Here is a 20,049-nt window from a genome sequence, read left to right as displayed (position 1 = left end):
CATTTCTTTAAATGTCTTTCAGCCATTTGTGACTCTTGTTTTGTGAATTCTCTGTTTAGCTCTTTAGCCCATTTTTTAATTGGACTCTTCAGTATTTTGATGTCTAGTTTCTTGAGTTCTTTATATACTGTGGAGATCAATCCTCTGTCAGATGTGGGGTTGGTGAAGATCTTTTCCCATTCTATTGGCTGTCTTTTTGTCTTATTGACTGTGTCTTTTGCCCTGTAAAAGCTTCTCAATTTCGAGAGGTCCCATTTATTAATTGTTGTGCTCAGGGTCTGTGCTGTTCACTACCCCTTCTCATGGCAACCAGAATTTATATTACTGTAATAAGTGAGGCAAAGAGACACAAAACAAACAAACAAACAAACAAACAAAAACCCAACAATGGCTGAAAACAACAAAACAATACTGAGACTCTATTGAACACCTTTCCACTGGCCCAACCTTAGCACAATCAACGTCCTCACTGAACTGGAAGTCAGAAATTAACAAAATCAAATCCAAAACAACCTCTTTGTAGTCACTCTTCTTCTATGCACAGTATTTAGATTTGAAAATATTTTAGTATCATTGTGTGTGAGTGTCTGAGTGTGGGCATACACATGCTATGGCCAGTACATGGAAGTCAGAGGTCACCTGGTGGGAGTCAGGTTTCTCTTCCCACCAAGGGATTCAAGGTTCAAAGTCAGGTCCTCGGCTTCATGGTAAGCACTTTTGCCCATCTGAGCCATCTTGCCATGCCTATATACAGAATTGAGAATGCAATAGATAATGTGATTTGTGAGATAGTAGAAAATGCAAACATACAACAATAAGAAGAAAAAAACCATGGCTGATACATATTCACTATGACCAACATTCTGGGCATTTTCTTTAGTCTTTATTAGCATGTACTAATTATGGAGAGAAGATCAGAAACCTTATGGACCAGGGGAAAGTAAATTTGGCTGTACCTAATGCTTCTGATTGTAACAAGCTCTTTAAGAGTGTCTCTCACAGCACTGGGATCACTTTGACCTTTAAGTTCCTCTGAACTCATGTCTGTGGCTGCATTCCCGCTGAGCCACACCTGGGCTGGCTTCAGAGCATAGTACTGTATCTAGAGTTTTTCTGCCTTGCCCACAGTCAGGACAAATCTTTGTCACCTGCCAGTCCCACAGCCGCTCAGACCCAACCAAGTAAACACAGAGACTTATATTGCTTACAAACTGTGTGGCCGTGGCAGGCTTCTTGCTAACTGTTCTTATAGCTTAAATTAATCCATTTCCATAAATCTATACCTTGCCACGTGGCTCATGGCTTACCGGCATCTTCACATGGTGCTTGTCATAGCGGCGGCTGGCAGTGTCTCCCTCCGCCTTCCTCTTGTTTCTTTTCTCCTCTCTGTTAGTCCCGCCCTATACTTTTTGCCTAGCCACTGGCCAATCAGTGTTTTATTTATTGACCAATCAGAGCAGTTTGACATACAGACCATCCCACAACATAGTACCTAGCCCTAATTCATCTTTTGTATAACCAATACCTTCTGTTTCTCTTGTTGCTCTCTATGTGAATCTTGTCTCAGAGTCTGCCAAGGATACAAAGGCCTATGCAAAACTTGGTTCAGGAAACCTGGAAAACCTGATAAATTGAGGAATTTGCACTTGGCATTGTATTGTTGGGAGCTCCTTTTAGGTTGTTTTGAGCATATGGAAATTAACTGGCTAAACTATAATGGAGAGAAATAAAACTGCCCTAGGCAAAGAGATAGGGCTTCAGTTCTTCGAGGCTGGACCCCCCCCCCCCCGCCCCCCGCAGCCATGAAAGGCTAGATTCATTCTTAAGATGCCTCTGAGTCTTCATTCCATGGATCTGCGTGAACCCACACACCTGTGCCGGGACACACAGTAACACATGTCTTTTGTTCATTATTTGCTGATTTTCTGCTTTGTAGGTTTCTCATGGGTCTTTCAAAGATATGAACCCACATCATGTTATAAGATTCCTGAAGTTTGAAAACAAGAGCCCATTGAAGTGGCCAGGTGGTGTGTCTGTCTGTCTGTCTATCTATCTGTCTGTCTGTCTATCATCTATCTATCCATCTTAGTTAGGGTTTCTATTGCTGTAAAGAGACACCTTGACTAAGGCAACTCCTATAAAGAAAAAAACATTTAATTGGGGTGGCTTACATTTTCAAGGTTTAGTCCATTATTATTGTGGTACGACATGGTGGTATGGTGGTGTGCAGGCAGACATGGTGCTGGAGAAGCACCATGACATCTTGACTTGTAAGCAACAGGAAGTGGTCTGAGACACCAGGTGGTATCTTGAGCATATATGAGACTTCAAAGCCTGCCTCCACAGTGACACACTTCTTACAATAGTGCCGCTCCCTTTGGGGGCCCATTTTTTTTCAAACCACCATTATCTATGTACATCTAGTCTGGTGGATAAAACATAGGGCAGAGTGATAGTAACTTATTATTTACTTATTTATTTATTTGCATTAGGATCAAGCCTATAGTGTTGTGCATCCGAGACAAGGGTGTAGTGGGTAGCCATTCCAGCTTGGATCTGGAAGTTCCAACCCCCATTGAGACTCTGGCAACTGTCACGCCTACAAGGCGGAGCCAGGGGAGGTGCCTGGAGACCCGAGAACTGGATGGGCCAGTGCTCTCTCTGTGCGCTCTCTCTGTGCCAGGACCCTGAGCTGTGGAGGTGGACTGAGCAGAGCTCCAGAGAACACCGCTGGACTGTAATACACCTTTCCCAGACCCTGAGACCTACCTATTACTTAATTTGTGAGTTACACCATTAAATAAATATCCTTTTAACTACGTGGAGTGGCCATAATAATTTCACCAATACCTATTATGTTCCTTCTCAGGTCTTTGATGGGATTGAAGACTAGCAGTTATAGTTACAACTTAGTATATATAATATCTTAGATAGAACATATTAAGTATTAGATTCAGGTTCTTTAGGATAGGACACCTTTGAATGATCTTTATAACATGCCATTTACCTATGCTCTATACTTCTCTGGATTTTAGTATGTGTTTCTTGCTTGATATTGTTTGCATTGGTTGTAGTTACATCTTATCTAGGTCATTATCCCTCATTATTCCTGGACAATATTTGATAACCATTCCTTTGTATATAGTCTTGTATTAGTTTAGAACCTTCTTATTTAGACAAAAAGGGGGAGATGTAGTGGGTAGCCATTCCAGCTTGGATCTGGAAGTTCCAACTCCCATTGAGACTCTGGCAACTGTCACGCCTACAAGGCAGGACCAGGGGAGGCACCTGGAGACCCAAGAGCTGGATGGGCCAGCGCTCTCTCTGTGTGCTCTCTCAGTGTCGGGACCCTGAGCCATGGAGATGGACTGAGCAGAGCTCCAGAGAACACTGCTGGATTGTGATACACCTTTCCCAGACCCTGCGACCTACCTATCACTTAGTTTGTGAGTTACGCCATTAAATAAATATCCTTTTAACTACGTGAAGTGGCCATAATAATTTCACCAATACAAGGGCTCTAAAAATGAGCTACAGTGCCAGCCCCAGGACAGTGATGAAAGAGCCAGTTTCTAGTGCTGGCTCTTTGCTCTCTAGCTGAAAGTGTATCACCTCTGTTTTAAAGGTCTTTGTTTGTTATATGGCCTTGCTGGTACAGTTCACAAAGATTTTTTTTCATGAAAATTACATCATTTGCTCTTGAAAGTCTCTGAGACAGGACAGATAGACCCATGATGTACAACCTGCTCTACAGGTGGGAATACTGGAGTGTAGTCAGATGAAGTGCCTTATTCAAAGCTCACAAAGCTGGCGTGCAGAGTACAGATCAGTGCTCAGCTTTACTCCTTAAGGGATCTTTGGTCTTCATACAGTACCATGCAGCTTTTGTTAAACACCAAACCCTGTTGACCTTCAGCCCTCAAAGAGAATTTTTTATCACACTTCCTGTGCATAACTCACATTGCCCAGCACATACCTAAGCACATAGCCATGCTCAGTAGGAGGCCATGGCTCAGTGTTCTCTGAAATCCTGTTGGTGGTACTATGGGGTTTATCCTGCACTCTTTGGGGAGCTCTTGCTTTCTAAAAAGCTTAGAGCCAAGCTACAATCATGTCAGGCCAGTCTTCAGCTTTCACATACAGGAGTCAGTTTGTACATTGTGTTCCTGCCAGAGATGATTTACGTGAACTTGGTAAAGCTATTTATCCCAGTTACAATTCAGAGGACTTGGTTTTCAAAAGGGGAGAATTCCCACCTTGAGTTTTGAGTGTGTAAGAGTGAAAATAACCACCACCACCACCACTGCCAATGACACAAGACTTACAACTTTGGAAACACACTAGGCATTTGTGAAATGGGTGTCCTCTGAAGATAGAAAGACACCCATCTACACAGAATCCCAGCAGGGCTTTGAATGAGACAACTGACACAGTGTAAATGGGGTTGATAGCTCAGAATTGGAGGCCAGCAAGCATTTGTTAGTGATGAGATGCCGTATTCAAAGTCCAAGCTTGCATTTATTGGGCTGCTCAATGGAGCAAGCAGATGTTCTTGTTCCAGAAGGTTCACTAGCCACACAGCTCCACAGGTCTCAAGAGCTACATATACAGTGACTTGCCTCTTCCTTCCATCCCTGCTGACTCTGCTCACTGGTTTGGCCATGAGGAGCGTACCATTGGTCCTCGTGGTCTTTGTCTTGCTCTCCTATGTTCCACCAGGTAACATGGATTCCTTTCCTTATGGAATCATGGTGTGGGGTTCTATAAGACTGAGATAAAGACAGCGCTGAGAGGCCAGGAATAGAAACAGAGAGAGATATGGGCAGAGAGAAATGGTGTGGGTTGTTGTAGGGAATGAAGAGATGATGCCAAGGACACGGACAAGAGATGGCTCTCTTCAGAGAAAAAGCTGGTTCTGAGTTTGGGTCTTGAACATCAGTGGAGCTTGTTGTGGGCAAGACTGGACCAACATTGGCAGAAATGGGGCAGAGTAGAGTGCTGAGACTCTTAGAGGACAGACAGGACATGGGTGGAAGGAAGCTGTTCCTAGAGGACCTTTGGGGCTTGCTCCTCATGGTTGGCTGTCCACACACCTTTTTATTTATTTAGAAGTCAAGACAAATGCTACAGTGAGAAGAATCTAAAACCTGAGCTAATTGTCAGAGTGTGTTAAATTACTTTGTAGCACAGTGGGATCCTGTAGGGGCATCAGAATGAGTAACCAGATTCTGTGCTGCGGACAGAAGGGAGTAATGTGAGAATATGGAGACACTGGGCAGTGGTGGCACACGCCTTTAATCCCAGCACTCGGGAGGCAGAGGCAGATATATCTCTGCAAGTTCGAGGACAGCCTGGTCTATATAGTGAGTTCCAGGACAGCTAGGACTACACAGAGAAACCCTGTCTTGAAAAACCTTAAAAAAAATATGGAGAAGTCCCCACTTAGTGATTTTCAGGAGAAGGTGTTCAGAAAGCTCCTTCTTCTTCCTACCTCAAATCTTCATATTCAAAAGCTGCCACTTAAGGCCCAAGTGTGAAACATTTAAAAGACAGATACTGGGGAACACACTGAGATGGTTGCTGCTCCTGTGTGTGGCCGGATCTCTGGAGACTGCCCCGAGTCTCCTCTTGACTCTCTGTCCCCAGAGGGGTGCTCCGGGGCTAGTGAGCACACAACAGGCAAGTGTGCTTACCAGGAGCATCTGACCATACACTATTGCACACATTGATTCTTTCTGCAGATCAAAGCCCAATCCATGGTTCTATGCTGGCCGCTAGTAGAGACAACAAAGCTTGCCATAGAGGAGCAGGATGACCCAGGCTGCTCCCAGTCCCATGAACTGTGCCCTACCACCTGTCCATTATTCCTTGGCTTCCAGGGGCACTTAGGTATTAACATTGCTAGATTGTAGGTATGGATTTTAGGTACCTCAAGCCATTTCTTACCCATTGCCCCACAGGATACCTCTGAGTACCCTGTCATTAAGCTAGGACGGATAATGGGGCACTTAACAAAAAGTCATCCAGAAAGATATTGGACACATTGGCATGGAATTCAAGGCTTCTGAGTTCCAGACCATTGGTCTTCCTTTCTTCAGACTGAACTTTTGACAACCAAAAGCTCCCTGAGAGATGCTTGTGTCTCCTGGTACAGAGTCTCTGCAGACACCTGGAACTTCTTCTCTGTCTTCCATGTAGAAAATAACAGCACACGGAACCTACTGTGCTGTCCCATGCAGAGAAATGACCAGTGGGTTGTGTCATTTTGGACCATGGGAGCTAATGGCTCATAAAGGGGCCCCCGAAAGCTGGAGCCAAAGCAACTGGAAGGAGTGTGTAGCCATAGATCCGACGGATATATTTGATTATGTAGAGTTTCTTATAAAAGTGTGTGAAGGGCCTGAAGTCTAAATTATCCATGGCACTGGAGGGGAATAATTGGCCATTAACCTTTTCCCCCTTCTTTACAGTTAGGAGTGGACTGAATATTTACATAAGACAAATTTTTGATTCATGCTGGCTGTTCAAAGGCGTTTGCAAGGAAAAATGTGACATAGATAACGAAGAAACTTATAATATTTTGTGTGGCACTCAATTCTTGTGCTGTATACACCATAAGGACAAGCCCACTCTGTTTGAGAAGTAATTGTGAGTATCTGGGGTCTCCCACTGGTTCCTCTGGAAAATCTGAGAAGCTCAGTTTCACTATTAAAATGTTGGCTTTAGCCTGTCAGTGTTTCTGTAGGCTGTGTTTCTTGGTTGCCTTTCTTCAGGAAATATTTTAAATTAAATTCCTTGTCACCAGTATTTTTCTCATTACCCCACAAGGGACATTTCCTAAGGTGTTTCTATTTTTTTTTTTTTTCGAGACAGGGTTTCTCTGCGTAGCTTTGCGCCTTTCCTGGAACTCACTTGGTAGCCCAGGCTGGCCTCGAACTCACAGAGATCCGCCTGGCTCTGCCTCCCGAGTGCTGGGATTAAAGGCGTGCGCCACCACCACCCGGCCCTAAGGTGTTTCTAAAGGAAAAGTCCCAGCATCCATTTTTAACCTTATATCAACAGAATTATCCAGTAGTTACTTTTTTTTTTTTTTTTTTTTTTGAGACAGGATTTCTCTGTGTAGCTTTGGAGCCTTTCCTGGAACTTGCTCTTTAGCCCAGGTTGGCCTCGAACTCACAGAGATCCATCTGCCTTTGCCTCCCACGTGCTGGGCTCAAAGGCGTGCGTCACCACTGCCTGGCCATACTTTTATGGGGCTGCAGGCAGAGCCCAGATCTCACCTACGCTAAGCAAGGACTTCTACAACAGAACTGGATCAGCCCCGGCTGGTCCTTCTTCCATCTGATTTCCACTCTGAAATGCTTTTGTGAATGTATCCCATTGTGTCATGTAACTGTACTCACCCCTCTCAATGGTGTGTAGTATTACGTTGGAGAACGATTCTTGTGTAGTTAAATGACTGTGTCTATAGCTTGTGTCAAACATTGCTTTCTTCCTTTCTTATAGGTCACATTGGGTTTTAGTAGATCAACATGTAGTTGTGGACCCAGAAATCTCACCTCTGTCTCTCAAATTGATTGGACTGATTGATGTCTTCATCCATGTTGTTACTTCTTATTCTGGATCCTAGCTAGTGTTTTCTATCCCCTGCCCTGCTCTGAGGTATGTATACTAATGATACATAGTAACTGAACTAGTATTTTACCTATGACTAATAAATGTTTACAGAATGGTCAGATGTCCTTGTTTGTGACTGGGGTACAGCTGGAAGTTAGAGCACTTGCCTATGTATCCCTATTCACAATGTGTTTATTCAAGCTTTAATGTAGAAAATAGGAAAATAAAAGTCACCCAGAAAATACCTAAATTGAAGTATTGAGCATGTTGCAGTTTATAATACCCATGGGGATTTCCTATTGCTTAGTGGGACTACATCATTTAAACGTTTCTGTTGGGTGGGGATGTAGAGTGCTTTCCTAGCATGTGTGAAGCCTTGAGTTCATCCCTCCAGTTGCCAAATAATGATGAAGACATAATGATATATTCCTGTTTGTACACACTGGTAGAAGGGTGTGCAACAACTTAACCTTATGTATCATCATGGTTGTGTTCTTAATGACCGTACATGCTACTGGGGTTGACTCCCCAGTTCTGACAGGCTGATTCTGGTACTCCCGCCTCCCCATCAACCTCACCTGGCTGTTGGAAGGGCCCCAGGCCATGCAAACAAGCCCCTCCTCCCCAGTATATGTTTTTGGCAGAGGAAACTTTACATAGAATATTCTCTGTGGGAAATAACTGTTCACCTCTAGAACAAGCTTCATCTTTTTTTGTTTTCTCTAGCTTGAACTATTCTGCCATTCGCTTCCTCTCTCATCTCCCTGGTAAACTGTTGCCCAGGCTTTGAGGCCATTCAGACGCTTTTGGTTTTCTGCCAAAAATTTTCCTTGGGAACTCTGACTCAGTCCAAATCTTATCACACTTGCTTTTGAAACCCAGACAGATTCCATCATCTGCTTTCCTGCCTCCACCTCATCTTGACTTCTTTAGCACCTAAAACCCAATTTAAAATGCCAGTCCAAATCATTCCAGGGTCCTGGAGCCTATCATGTCTCGCGATAATCCTTCCCCATCATGGGCCTCAGCAAAGTAACTGAAGTCCTCTACCACTCAAGTCCCCATGAGTTAACTTGGGTCTCTTGCTCTACAGGCTTAGGTAAAGTGGAAATCAAACACCCCCTCTTTTCAGCAAATGCCCACCCTTCCTGGGGACCACAGGCAGCACTAAGCAAGGGTTCCCAACGGCTTTCGGAACCAGTCGTCTCTCACGTTAGATCACATTGCACAGCTTTGGTCTCAGGGAAGGAAAAGCAGTCACATCTCTCAGTTTCTCCACTTCTACAGTCCTCAGACTGATCTCATCTGTCCCCATACCCCATGACCTCACGGGCAACGCTGCAAGGGGCTCCCTCATTTCTGTTTAAAAGCCTTCTTCAATTCAAGCAGCTCAGATGCAGACTCTTGTCCAATTATAGTTTCCTACACTGGGCCATTATCGAGGCCCCTGTATACATATGGAATCATAGATTTTACCTCTACATATTTGTGTGGTAGACTCCATTTATTAAGAAAGCATGACACACTCTCTCTCTAGAGAGCATTCTCTGCTTTACTGAGTGGATAAAACAAAAGTCAGGACAAGGAGAAAGTCAGATTTCTCTTTGTCTGCACCACTGTGTGAGCAGGAATATGTTAGGTGTCTCCATGCCACCCTGGGACGCTTCACGTGCAGATGACTTGACATTGGTTGCCTGTCCTCTCCCTCACAACAGAAATCATACACTTGCCACTTGAGCAACCAGCCGTAACCTCCAATACCACATGGGAAAGGCGGCCACATTGGGATTGCGCTCATGACCGCTTCATCTTCAAACAGATCAGTCTTGTCTTAGCTACATGCCTTGCTGCCCATCGTCAGGGCCATGCAATGCTCCGCTTTACCCTGTCTTTGCTTTTTTTGTCTGTCCGTGCTCAGGCTTTAACTGTGCTGGGGGGACATTTTCTAGGGATATCCAGAGAGGGCACCAAAGACACAACTAAGAGATGGTTCTACCCAAGTTTGTCTTGACAAACCAATGAGTTTATTGGAGTTACTTATGGGGTGAGGTGTGCACAGACCCTCAGGCAGGCGCATCATTGAGAAGCCCATTCCAAGATGGGTGGTGACTCATGAAAGATGCATTTCTGCAGCTTCCTGCAAAACTTGTGGAGAGCTCCACTAAAGCATCTCCTAGAATGTTTACTGCACATGTGACCTTGGAGACAGGCTATGTGAGTCTCATAATTTTCTTAGCTTCCAGAGCTTTATGACCTCTCTGTTGATGTTACATTAGCTAATGCTACTATTAATGGATATTTTCTAGGAATACAGTTGACCTATTTATCTGGTAGCCTTACTGAACTCATTTTTATTACTTTTTATTTTTTTATTTTTTCAGAAAGAGTTTCTCTGTGTAGCCCTGGCTGTCCTGGAACTCACCCTGTAGACCAGGCTGGCCTTGAACTCACAGAGACCCACCTGCCTCTGCCTCCTGAGCGCTGGGATTAAATGCATGTCCCACCATTGCCAGGTGTGAACTCATTTCTTAATTCTCATAGTTGTTTTCAATAGATGCCTTGAGATTGTCTACATAGCCAATCACACACCTGAGACAAGAGACTTTTCTTTGCATTTAATTGGTGGGCTCCGACTTTTCCTCCTCATCATACTGACTAGTAATCCCCCCAGTAGGACACTAAGAGTTTTGAGAACAGGTATTTCTTCTTAGCTTTTAACTTTTTCTTTTTTCTTTTTATCATTTGTGTGTGTATGAGCTTTTTTGCCTGCATGTATGTCTATGTACCATGTGTGTGCAGTGCCCAAGGAGGCCAGAAGAGTGCGTCAGATACCCTAGAATTCAAGTTACAGATAGTTGTGAGTCACTATGTGGGTGCTGGGAATAAAACCCTGTCCTGTGGAAGAGCAGCCAGTGCTCTTAACCTCTGAGCCATCTCTGGAGAGACGCCCTCTTGTCTTCTTTTTGATTCTTGTGGCAATGCAATATTTCACCATTAAACATAATGTTAGCTGTAGTTTTGTTTGTCTGTTCTTGTTGTTTGTTTTTAAATCACATTGAGGAAGCTGCCTTCTCCACCTAGTTTCTAACAGTTCTTAGCCTTAGTTCTTTTCTTTTTTCATTTATTTATTTATTTATTTATTTATTTATTTATTTATTTATTTATTTATTTATTTGCCGGAGTTATTTATATACTTATTTCTGTTGAACAGAGTCTGTCGCTCACAAGTGGCACACACACTATACACTGGCAGGCATGGTGCTTCACCCAGATGCCATCACTTACCCATCTGTAATTTATGTTGAGAAAAACGAAAAGGGAATGACCTTGGAGTAACTTGAGGAGATGACAGCTGAAGTTTGAGTTTCTTGAGATGTAAGTTATTTGGTGATAAACACATTATCTCCATAAATATTAGACAGTAGGAAAGATATTTCCCCATATCTATCACTTATACTGCTTTCGTATTAATTATTTGTGTGTGTGTGTGTGTGTACACACGCGCACGCGCGCGCGCGCGCGCACACACACACACACGCACACGCACACGCGCGCGCGCCCACAGGAGCACCGTGGTACATGTGTGGAGGTCAGAGGACAACTTTTGAGAGTTGGCTCTTTCCTATTCTTTGAAAAGGATTTATTTTATTTTTTTCATGGGGTGGGACAGCACAGGCTCTCCCGGAGCTGCAGTTACAGGTAATAACCGATAGAGCTCAGGTCCTTTGAAAGAACAGCAAGAGCCCTTAACCACTGAGTTCCCTCTCCAGCCCCTTCTCTCTCCTTTCGCTATAACGGATGGAACCCACATTGCCAGGTTTGGCACAAGCGCCTTTATCCACTGGTGTGGTGGTATTGTGTTCCCCAAAATATTGTGCACCCTAATAAACTTATCTGGGGTTAGAGAACAGAACAGCCACTAGATACAGAGACTAGAAAATAGTGGCACTCACGCCTTTAATCCTAGCATTCCAGAGGCAGAGATCTACCTGGATCTCTGTGTGTTCAAGGACACAGCCAAGCATGGTAACTCACCCCTTTAATCCCAGAAAGCGAGCCTTTAATCCCAGGGAGTGATGGCAGAAGGCAGAAAGCAGAAAGGTATATACGGCATGAAGACCAGAAACTAGAAGCTTTTGGCTGGTTAAGCTTTCAGGCTTTGGAGCAGCAGTTCAGCTGAGATCCATTTGGATGAGGACTCAGAGGCATCCAGTCTGAGGAAACAGGATCAGCTAAGGAACTGGCGAGGTGAGGAAGCTGTGGCTTGTTCTGCTTCTCTGATCTTCCAGCATCCATCCCAATAGCTGGCTCCGAGTTTGATTTTATTAATAAGAACTTTAAAGATTCCTGCTACACACTGAGTCATCTTCCTGGCCCTCTTTATATCACTCACCTCTTTCATAGTGTGCAGTGACAGTTACTAATGTCTAAATTGTTGCTTCCCTGGTTTCTTTGGCCTTGGAAATCATGCTTGCATATTTTTATGGCTCTGATCTGAAATGTTCCCCAAGGGCTCATCTGTTGAAAGCTTAGTCTTCAACACAATTAGAGGAGTAATTAGCTAGCGAGGACTCTGACGTCATTAGTCCAGCATGTGATCCTGAGTTGATGGGCTTTGGGGAAGTGAGGGAAACTTTGGAGATGGGCGCCAGTTGACGGGCGCTAGTCCTGACTGAGCATGCGCCAAGGACTACATACCGCCCCAGGCTTCCTCTCCACAAACTCTTCTCGTTACTACAAGGTAGGCAGCTTTGCTCTGTCACGTGCTCCCTGGCCTGGTGTTCTGCCTGGTCCTGTTTCAGGAGCAAGAATCCACATGACTATGGACTGAAATCTTTTGTGAGTCAAAATAAACATTTTCTCCTCTAAGTGGCATTCCTGGGGGATTTTGCCACAGCAAGGAAAACTAGTATGTTAATACGGGCATCTTCTATGCTTAACTACATCTGAGAGCCAGTGACTGAATGTTTTCTAGATTAGAAAGACATTTAAAACTGGAAAGGCCAACTTACCTGTGAGTTTGCACCCAAATCCTTCCTCGTTGGAACTCTAAACAAGGACTCCGAAAGAAAAATGAAGGTGTATTAAGGGCTCACCAGTTTTAGAGTCAGCCAGTAGAGCAGTTAAGCTTCCGTGAAAGACCGCTGACCCAACACGTCATGCCATGTCTGTGGCTCATGCGATTTTTAGCCCAATTACTTTAACTACTAAGACTCGCTTGGAAGCCTAGGGCTAAAATGGGCAACGGTTAGGTCATTGTCTTGGTTAAATAATAAGAACGTTGGACAACACTGACTGAAAGAACGTCCCCAGAGACACACCACATCCACGTCCACCCACCAGAGTCTCTCTAGTAGTCAATATACAAGTTTAAATGACATTTGAAAATAGGAAGCTTGCTATAAAGAGTCTGGGACCGTCTGCCCTTGGGCTAGAAACCTTGGAATCTGGAAAAGCTGAGCAGCATGGGAGGAGCTTGTCAGCACCGTGGAGAGGAAACTGCTAAAGGTCAGATTGAAATCTACTCCTGTCCCAGGAGGCTGAACGCAGTGCCGACCCTATGACTTAGGTATTAAAAAAACAACTACAAAAATTAGACTCCCCAACTCTAAACTCATCCAACAAATATAATATATATATATGTAAAGGAGTTAAATATATAGTCATCAAAAAGAAATCCAAATGACCAATAAAATTCTGAAAAATGCTCAGTCTTTTTATCTGCTGGGAAAACGAAGAATCAAAACTACATTCCAGGGGCTGGAGAGACAGTCCATCCACTACCTGCCTTTCTCAGGACCCTGGTTTGATTCCCAACTTCCTTAGCGTCTCACAACAGTAATTCTGTTTCTATTGGGCCCGGCTCCCTCTTCTGGTTCCCACCAGCTCCTGCACCTAAGAGGTGTATATAAACTTAACTGCAAGCACAACGCACATTCACCACTCACATTTAAAAAATAATTTTTTAAAAAAATGATTAAAAGGTCTCCAGATCCCATCTCACTCGTGTCAGGGTAGCTATCATTAAGCAGTCTCACAGCAGTGGAGGGTGGGGCCGCGGGAGCCAGGGACAGCTGTGAGCGTGGGCCTTGGGAGGAGGCGGCACCCGGCTCTCGGCGACATGGCCGGGCTGCAGGCGCTGATGCAGCGGGTGCTGCGCGCGCTGATGTGGCGGGCACTGCAAGCCCTGCTCTGCCCGCACCACGCGCTCATCTCGGCGCTGCGCGCGCGCCCGGGCACCTGGAGCTGGATCCGGTGGCTCCCCAAGCCTCTGACGAACCGTGGGCACTCTTGTCGCAGCCCGCACCGGCACCTGCACCGGCACTCGAACTCGTACTCGCTGGGGGACCCGGCGCTGGCCATAATGCACCCCGGGCTGCGCTGGCGCGCGGACTGCCGGACCCTGCACAAGCTGCCCGTGCACCTGGGTCTTCTGATCACGGAGTTGGAGCACAGCTTCTCGGACGTGGCGAGCATCGTGGCGTGGTGCGTGGCTGTGGGGATCTCCTACGTTAGCGTCTACGACCACCAAGGTATTCTCAAGAGAAATAATTCCAGACTGATGGAGGAAATTTTAAAACGACAGCAGGAACTTTGGGCCTTAGATTGTTCCAGATACTCAGCAGAGTTGGCACAGAGTAACGGCAAAGACGGTCTAGTTTTAATCTGCCGGTCGGCAGTGCAGGTGCTGTCCCCAGAAGACGGGAAAGCGGACGTTGTGAGAGCCGCCCAGGACTTCTGCCAGTTGGTGGCGCGGCAGCAACGGAGAGCCACGGATCTGAACGTGGATGTGTTTGACGGCTTGCTTCGTTCCCATGGCTTCCCTGATCCGGATTTAGTCCTGAAGTTTGGTTATGTGGACAGCACACTAGGCTTTCTCCCCTGGCAAATCAGACTGGCTGAGATCGTGTCCTTGCCTTCTCACCTGAACCTCTGTTACGAGGACTTCTTCTCCGCCCTTTGTCAGTATGCGGCGAGGGAACCGCGTCTGGGAAAGTAGTGGTCCCTGTTTGCGTCCCTTCTGGAACTAAGGACCCGAGGGACTCTGATGTTTACAAAGTACCTATAAATACCTTGTGCACACCTAGTTCATATTCCTCATAATTTATCAGCAGACACAAAGAATGTCTTACTCGAGAGTGCGTGTGCGTGTGCGTGTGCATGTGTGCGTGCGTGCGTGCGTGCGTGTGTGTGTGTGTGTGTGTGTGTGTGTGTGTGTGTGTTTGGGAATAAACCAGGGAGGCAGCCGGGAATGGAATAGCACAGGATGTGAGCCTTCAGATTTAAAGGTCTCAGCCGGTACAACTTTCCTGATTTTGTGAAGTATAGAGAGTGATTAAAGCTGGTTCTTTTGGAGTGGGATGAGGGTAATTTTTATTCAGTTTATCCTAGTGACCAAACTTTAATTTTTAAGAATAGTATATTGACTTACTAAACAGGAGTATTCTCATTTTGAGGGCGATTCAGAGGAGCGGAATCCTGTTCTCACATGTTGAAAGCTTGCTTACATTCAGAACATCTCTCCTCAGATTTCTGGCCATTTCCGTTGCGTTATTCTGGTAAACAAAGTGACTTGGGAGTACTGATTTGGTGCCTGTGTTCTGGGTTGTGAAGATCATTTGAAAAAGAAATTGCTCAGTATTGAAGTGCCGAAGATAACAATTTTAAATGTTGAATTATGCAGTTAAAAACTAAATAAACAATAGTCTTAAAGATGAACAATTTCCTAAAAAGACAGTTTTGATGCCTTTGCTGGTGTGAAGAGTAGTGTGCCACATGGTACCCAAAAACATTTCCATTAGCTTTTTTAAAAAATGAACATTTGAGAGAAGCTACCAAGGCAGCTCGTCCCTCTAAGGTAGCCTGTTCCTCCTCTGAGTAGTCCCCCACCCCAGTAAATCTCAATAACAACTTTGCATAGAGGACTGAGCAGGACAGATGGAGGTCTGTCTGTGTCGCTGAAGTCTACAAAAATAACTTAACTTGATCATTTGTGTTCTCTTGTGTCAGAACAGCACTGGCCCTGTTAGTTTAAGAATAAGTCAATTCTTAACAGGGATTTAATGTCTTTCCCATACTGCTCACGTTTTGGTGGAAACCATTCTTTATATGTAGTGGGCAGTTTTCAGAAAGCTCCTACCAGCACGAGTCATGTCCATTTAGTGTGGAGCCGTTTAAATATCAGGCCCCAGAAATCTGAAAAACAGCAAAGACAACGGGGTTTGGAAAGTAGGATCTAGAATAGCATCTCAGGGGAAGAATGTGTTTTCACTTGGGATTCAAACCCCATTTATGATGTAAAAAATATACTTACAATAGAAATTATTATTATTTTTTTTTTTGGTTTTTCGAGACAGGGTTTCTCTGTGTAGCTTTGCGCCTTTCCTGGAGCTCACTTGGTAGCCCAGGCTGGCCTCGAACTCACAGAGATCCACCTGCCTCCGCCTCCCGAGTGCTGGGATTAAAGGCGTGCGCCACCAACGCCCGGCTACAATAGAAATTATTAAAATGAAGTTTGGTCCAGTGATATTACTTTACACTTAAGTTTTTTATTTTTTGGTACAAATTCTTTTTTAAAGGGTCTTAATTATTACCAAAATTTTGTGTGAGGCTACAACATATGTAAACATTATTAGAAAATCCCCCTTTTCTGGCATCCCGTGCAGCAATCCATGTTCCATTGGTTTAATTTCTCCCTAGGGAGGTTAACTTAAGAAAATTCAGTGCTTTTCATTAACATGATATACATGTTCTCAATGGACCTTTTGGAGTTGGTATGGCTTTAGTGAATTAAACTTAGTTTAACTGGAGTAAAGGGATTTAAGATTTGTTAGCTGGACGTGGTGGTGCCCACCTTTAATCCCAGCACTTGGGAGGCAGAGGCAGGTGGATCTCTGTGAGTTTGAGGCCAGCCTGGTCTACAGAGTGAGTTCCAGGATAGTCAGGGCTACACAGAGAAACCATGTCTCAAACAGACAAAAAACAAAAACAAAAACCCCAAACAAACAAACAAACAAACAAAACAAACAAAATTGTTACAATGAAGTTAAATTGCCCATCAGAATAGAACCAAAATCCTAAGTCTGTTGTAGTCTTAGGAAGAATTGCTTCAGCAAGTAACTAGGGTCTGCATTTCAATGTAAGCATTCTAGAACCTTCTCACGTGATTGCTAATGCAATCTGGACATGAAGTGTACATTTTGCAATTCTTGTCAGGATCATCACAAGCTGTACATCATCAAAACCTCTTGGAGCTTCCTACTCACAGACGGCATCTTGGAGTGTGTAAAGAAGTTGGAGGGTTTGATTCTGAAGCTGGACTGTGGATTGCTTCTTCAAACTGACTGGTTGTTGCTTGAAGCTAAAAAGCTGATTAAAATGTGAATAGCAAATTCTGGTACTTTGTGACTGAGTCTTGAATGCCTGTTTCTGCTGTGGATATTACTCTATATAAATAAAACACTGATGGCCAGTGACCAGGCAGGAAGTATAGGAGGGACAAAGAGAGAGGAGAATTGGGGAAACAGGAAGAAGGGGGGAGAGACACTGCAGCCACCGCCAGGACAAGCAGCATGTAAAGATGCCGGTAAGCCACCAGCCATGTGGCAAGGTATAGATTTATAGAAATGGGTTAATTTAAGATATAAGAACAGTTAACAAGAAGCTTGCCACAGCCATACAGTTTATAAGTGATATAACTGTCTGAGCGATTATTTTATACGTGGATTGTGGGACTGCGGGGATTGGTGGAACCTGGAGAGAAGCTCTCCAGCAACATGTTTCTGACAAGAAAATGCTACAATATTAATGAACAGTGCCAAATAAATGGTGCATATCTATAATTCAGTCTTTGAATGTATGCTAATTAGCTCCTCCCATCTCTGTGATGGTTCCACTCTTAGAATCAGTGAAGTTTTTGTGATTCTTGGAGTGGAGATTTTGACAACATGTAAACAATGTATACAGCAGGTTTTTATGATTAAGGAATCAAATTTATTGAATTTTATTAATAAAAGTTGAAATATGTATGAATGAAAAAATCAATAAAAGAATATACTTTCTTCATGGACCACAGTGGTTATGTGAATATTATATTTATTCTAAATAGGGACCGCAGAAGGACTGTTTATTTACTTTGCTTCTTTTTTGAGACAGAGACTTTTTTTTAGCTAGTATGTTCTTTTCTGGGGCATATTCTCATTTTCACCATTTGCAGTCTTACATAGTTTATTCTTTATTTAAACCAAAAGGGTCAGCTTCACCTTTGCCAGAACTGTGACTAAGAGCTGAATTTTCACTGAATTTAGAAATAGTGACTTGGACAGTCCTTATAAGGGAGGAGATTGAAAGGTGAGAAGTGTGACTGGCCTGAGCACAGGGGTCACTTGTGAACACAAGACCCAGCTGGAGACAGCTTTATATCTGCTGCTTTCGTCTAAAACCAGGACCCACCAAAGGCCGCGCTCCGACTCGGATCTGCCTTTAACAGAAGTGACTGTAAGACGGTCTGAAGGAAAACTCAGGGCCTGTGTCAGAACTCACCCCAGATTCTAACTGATAGCTGTGAATGGATGAAAGTATTGGAAAAGGAGAATGTGAAAATTTCCTGGAGGCTTAAAAACATTTACTATAAGGATTAACAACATTTAAGAAAATTAAAGGGTTCGGAGAAATAAAAATCAAGAGACGTTGATTACATTGTGATGACCATCCTTCCAAGATTTTCTTTTATTTTAAAAAATGCATGACACTATGTCAGTGGGATGAAAACGATTCTTTTAAACAAGAAAGAGAGAAATCAATAGCAAATGCTGGGAAGATTTGGAAGAAAGGAACTTCTATGCTCTGCCAGGGGGAATAACAGCTGCTATGGAAATCAGGCCAGAGGTCCTGCAAGACACTAACTATGGGATGACCGTGTGATTCAGCTGTTTCACTCCCTGGAGCTGCGCCTTACGGAATCTAAGTCAGCAACACACAGAGACAGTGCACGTCCTTGTCCACTTGCAGAACTAGTCACCATAGCCGTGACACAGATCGACCTAGATGCCCACCAAGAGATGAATGAATCAACACAGTCTACATCCACAATGAAACTGCGGACAACCATTAATAAAACTGAACTTCTGTATGAGATGGTGTAGTAGCGGCTGCCTCTGTGTGAGCTGGTGAAGGAGCACGTCAGAACAAGACAAAAGAAGACGACCTTACAAAGAGAGAAGTAGAGGAAGTGCGTCTGAGAGCCATGGAGGGAGTGCGTGGGTGTGTGGGGTTTACCGGATATGAGCAGAGAAAATAATGCAGGACACCGAGAAGCAAGCCAAACAGTGTCGGCCAGGTAGTTGTCTGGCAGAGGGAGGGGGGAAGACAGAAGCCACTTCCAAAAGGTGAGCCAAAGGAAAGCCGTGTAGTCCTATTTCAATCAGCTGCAGCCCTTGAAAGCCTCAGATCCAGCCTCAGAGGTTTCCGTGAGAAAACGATTCATCTGCCAGGTGGGTCAGCAGTGGATGGAACAGCGAGGGGCTATTTTTGTGAGATAACTGTATGTTAACAACTGGGCCTGATGGAGGACCCGAGATTAGGGAACATCCACAGGCAAAGGAATCTCAATTTGGCCTGCCACACTTCTGGGAGAAGAAGGGCCCAGGTGAGGCAGTCATGGAGAGCAAGGGGGCTGTAAGAGGGGAGAGCCTGGCTTAGTCTAGCGGTGTATGAGGAGAGAGAGTTCTGCCTGCAGTGGCCAGGAACAGATCTCATCAACTGAGAATTACCCTGCAGTTACATAGCACTGAGCCTGGGGGTTAGTGTGCGGTTAAAATTCTGGAGCAACCTGTTGGTTACTGCTGCAAAGCCTGAGAGCTCTGAGCTGGGGGGGGGGGGTACATGACGCCCCTAACTGCATCCTTCCTGCAGGGTGATTATTATGCAAGAGTGCTCTGCCTGCACTGATCTCAGTGATGTGGCTGTTTCCCACACAGCCAGTACACTTGAGAGAAATCCCTTACCTGAAACAGTCACACCTATGGGTATCATCTGGGGAGTCTTGCCCAACCCACAGGATGAAAGGCCAAGTGTGGCCAGCAGAGGCCTCTGATACACACACACACACACACAAAAAAAACTACTGCCACAAAAAACATCTCTGGTGGATGTCAACCTCTCTCCTTCAGTACCGACTAACCAACCATAGGCAAGACAGTAAGTTCAACTAACCCTCTCCCTATACATAATAGCCTAGCACAGACACACACACCTCCCAACATACAGTTTAGCCAGAGATGTTAAAGACCTACACAATGAAGCTATAAAGAACTGAAAAATAAATTTAAGGATGCATTAGAAGGAAAGAAATAGTTCAGCGGAATTAATACTGTTAGTAGGCGTTAGCAAATTGTCCTATAGATCCAGAGAGGTAATTGCTCTTTTTCACCT

At 44.4% G+C, this 20,049-nt stretch overlaps 1 protein-coding gene and 1 pseudogene across 4 annotated transcripts; both read left to right on the top strand.

Moving 5' to 3' along the window:
* Nucleotides 1-4,557: 4,557 nt before the first annotated feature.
* Nucleotides 4,558-17,009, top strand: Defb135 (defensin beta 135). Of its 3 annotated transcripts, XR_013042477.1 has the most exons (5): nt 4,558-4,719; nt 6,471-6,648; nt 7,507-7,662; nt 10,829-10,992; nt 16,834-17,009. XR_013042477.1 is itself a non-coding variant. In XM_015986517.3 (3 exons), the coding sequence occupies exons 1-2, from the start codon at nt 4,662-4,664 to the stop codon at nt 6,644-6,646; spliced, it is 234 nt and encodes a 77-aa protein (XP_015842003.1). In that variant the 5' UTR covers nt 4,558-4,661; the 3' UTR covers nt 6,647-6,648; nt 7,507-7,872. The 3 variants fall into 3 exon arrangements, 1 of the variants encoding a protein (XP_015842003.1); XR_013042476.1 differs by lacking the exon at nt 10,829-10,992; XM_015986517.3 differs by lacking the exons at nt 10,829-10,992; nt 16,834-17,009 and having other exon boundaries at nt 7,507-7,872.
* On the top strand, nt 11,197-15,330 carry LOC102907894 (dehydrodolichyl diphosphate synthase complex subunit Nus1 pseudogene; annotated as a pseudogene). Its single transcript, XR_013042475.1, has one exon. The product of XR_013042475.1 is annotated as a dehydrodolichyl diphosphate synthase complex subunit Nus1 pseudogene (transcript).
* Nucleotides 17,010-20,049: the final 3,040 nt, after the last annotated feature.

This window comes from Peromyscus maniculatus, chromosome 9 (assembly GCF_049852395.1).
Source record: "Peromyscus maniculatus bairdii isolate BWxNUB_F1_BW_parent chromosome 9, HU_Pman_BW_mat_3.1, whole genome shotgun sequence".
Classification (NCBI taxonomy): Eukaryota; Metazoa; Chordata; class Mammalia; order Rodentia; family Cricetidae; genus Peromyscus; species Peromyscus maniculatus.
This window is presented reverse-complemented; position numbering and strand designations above follow the sequence as displayed.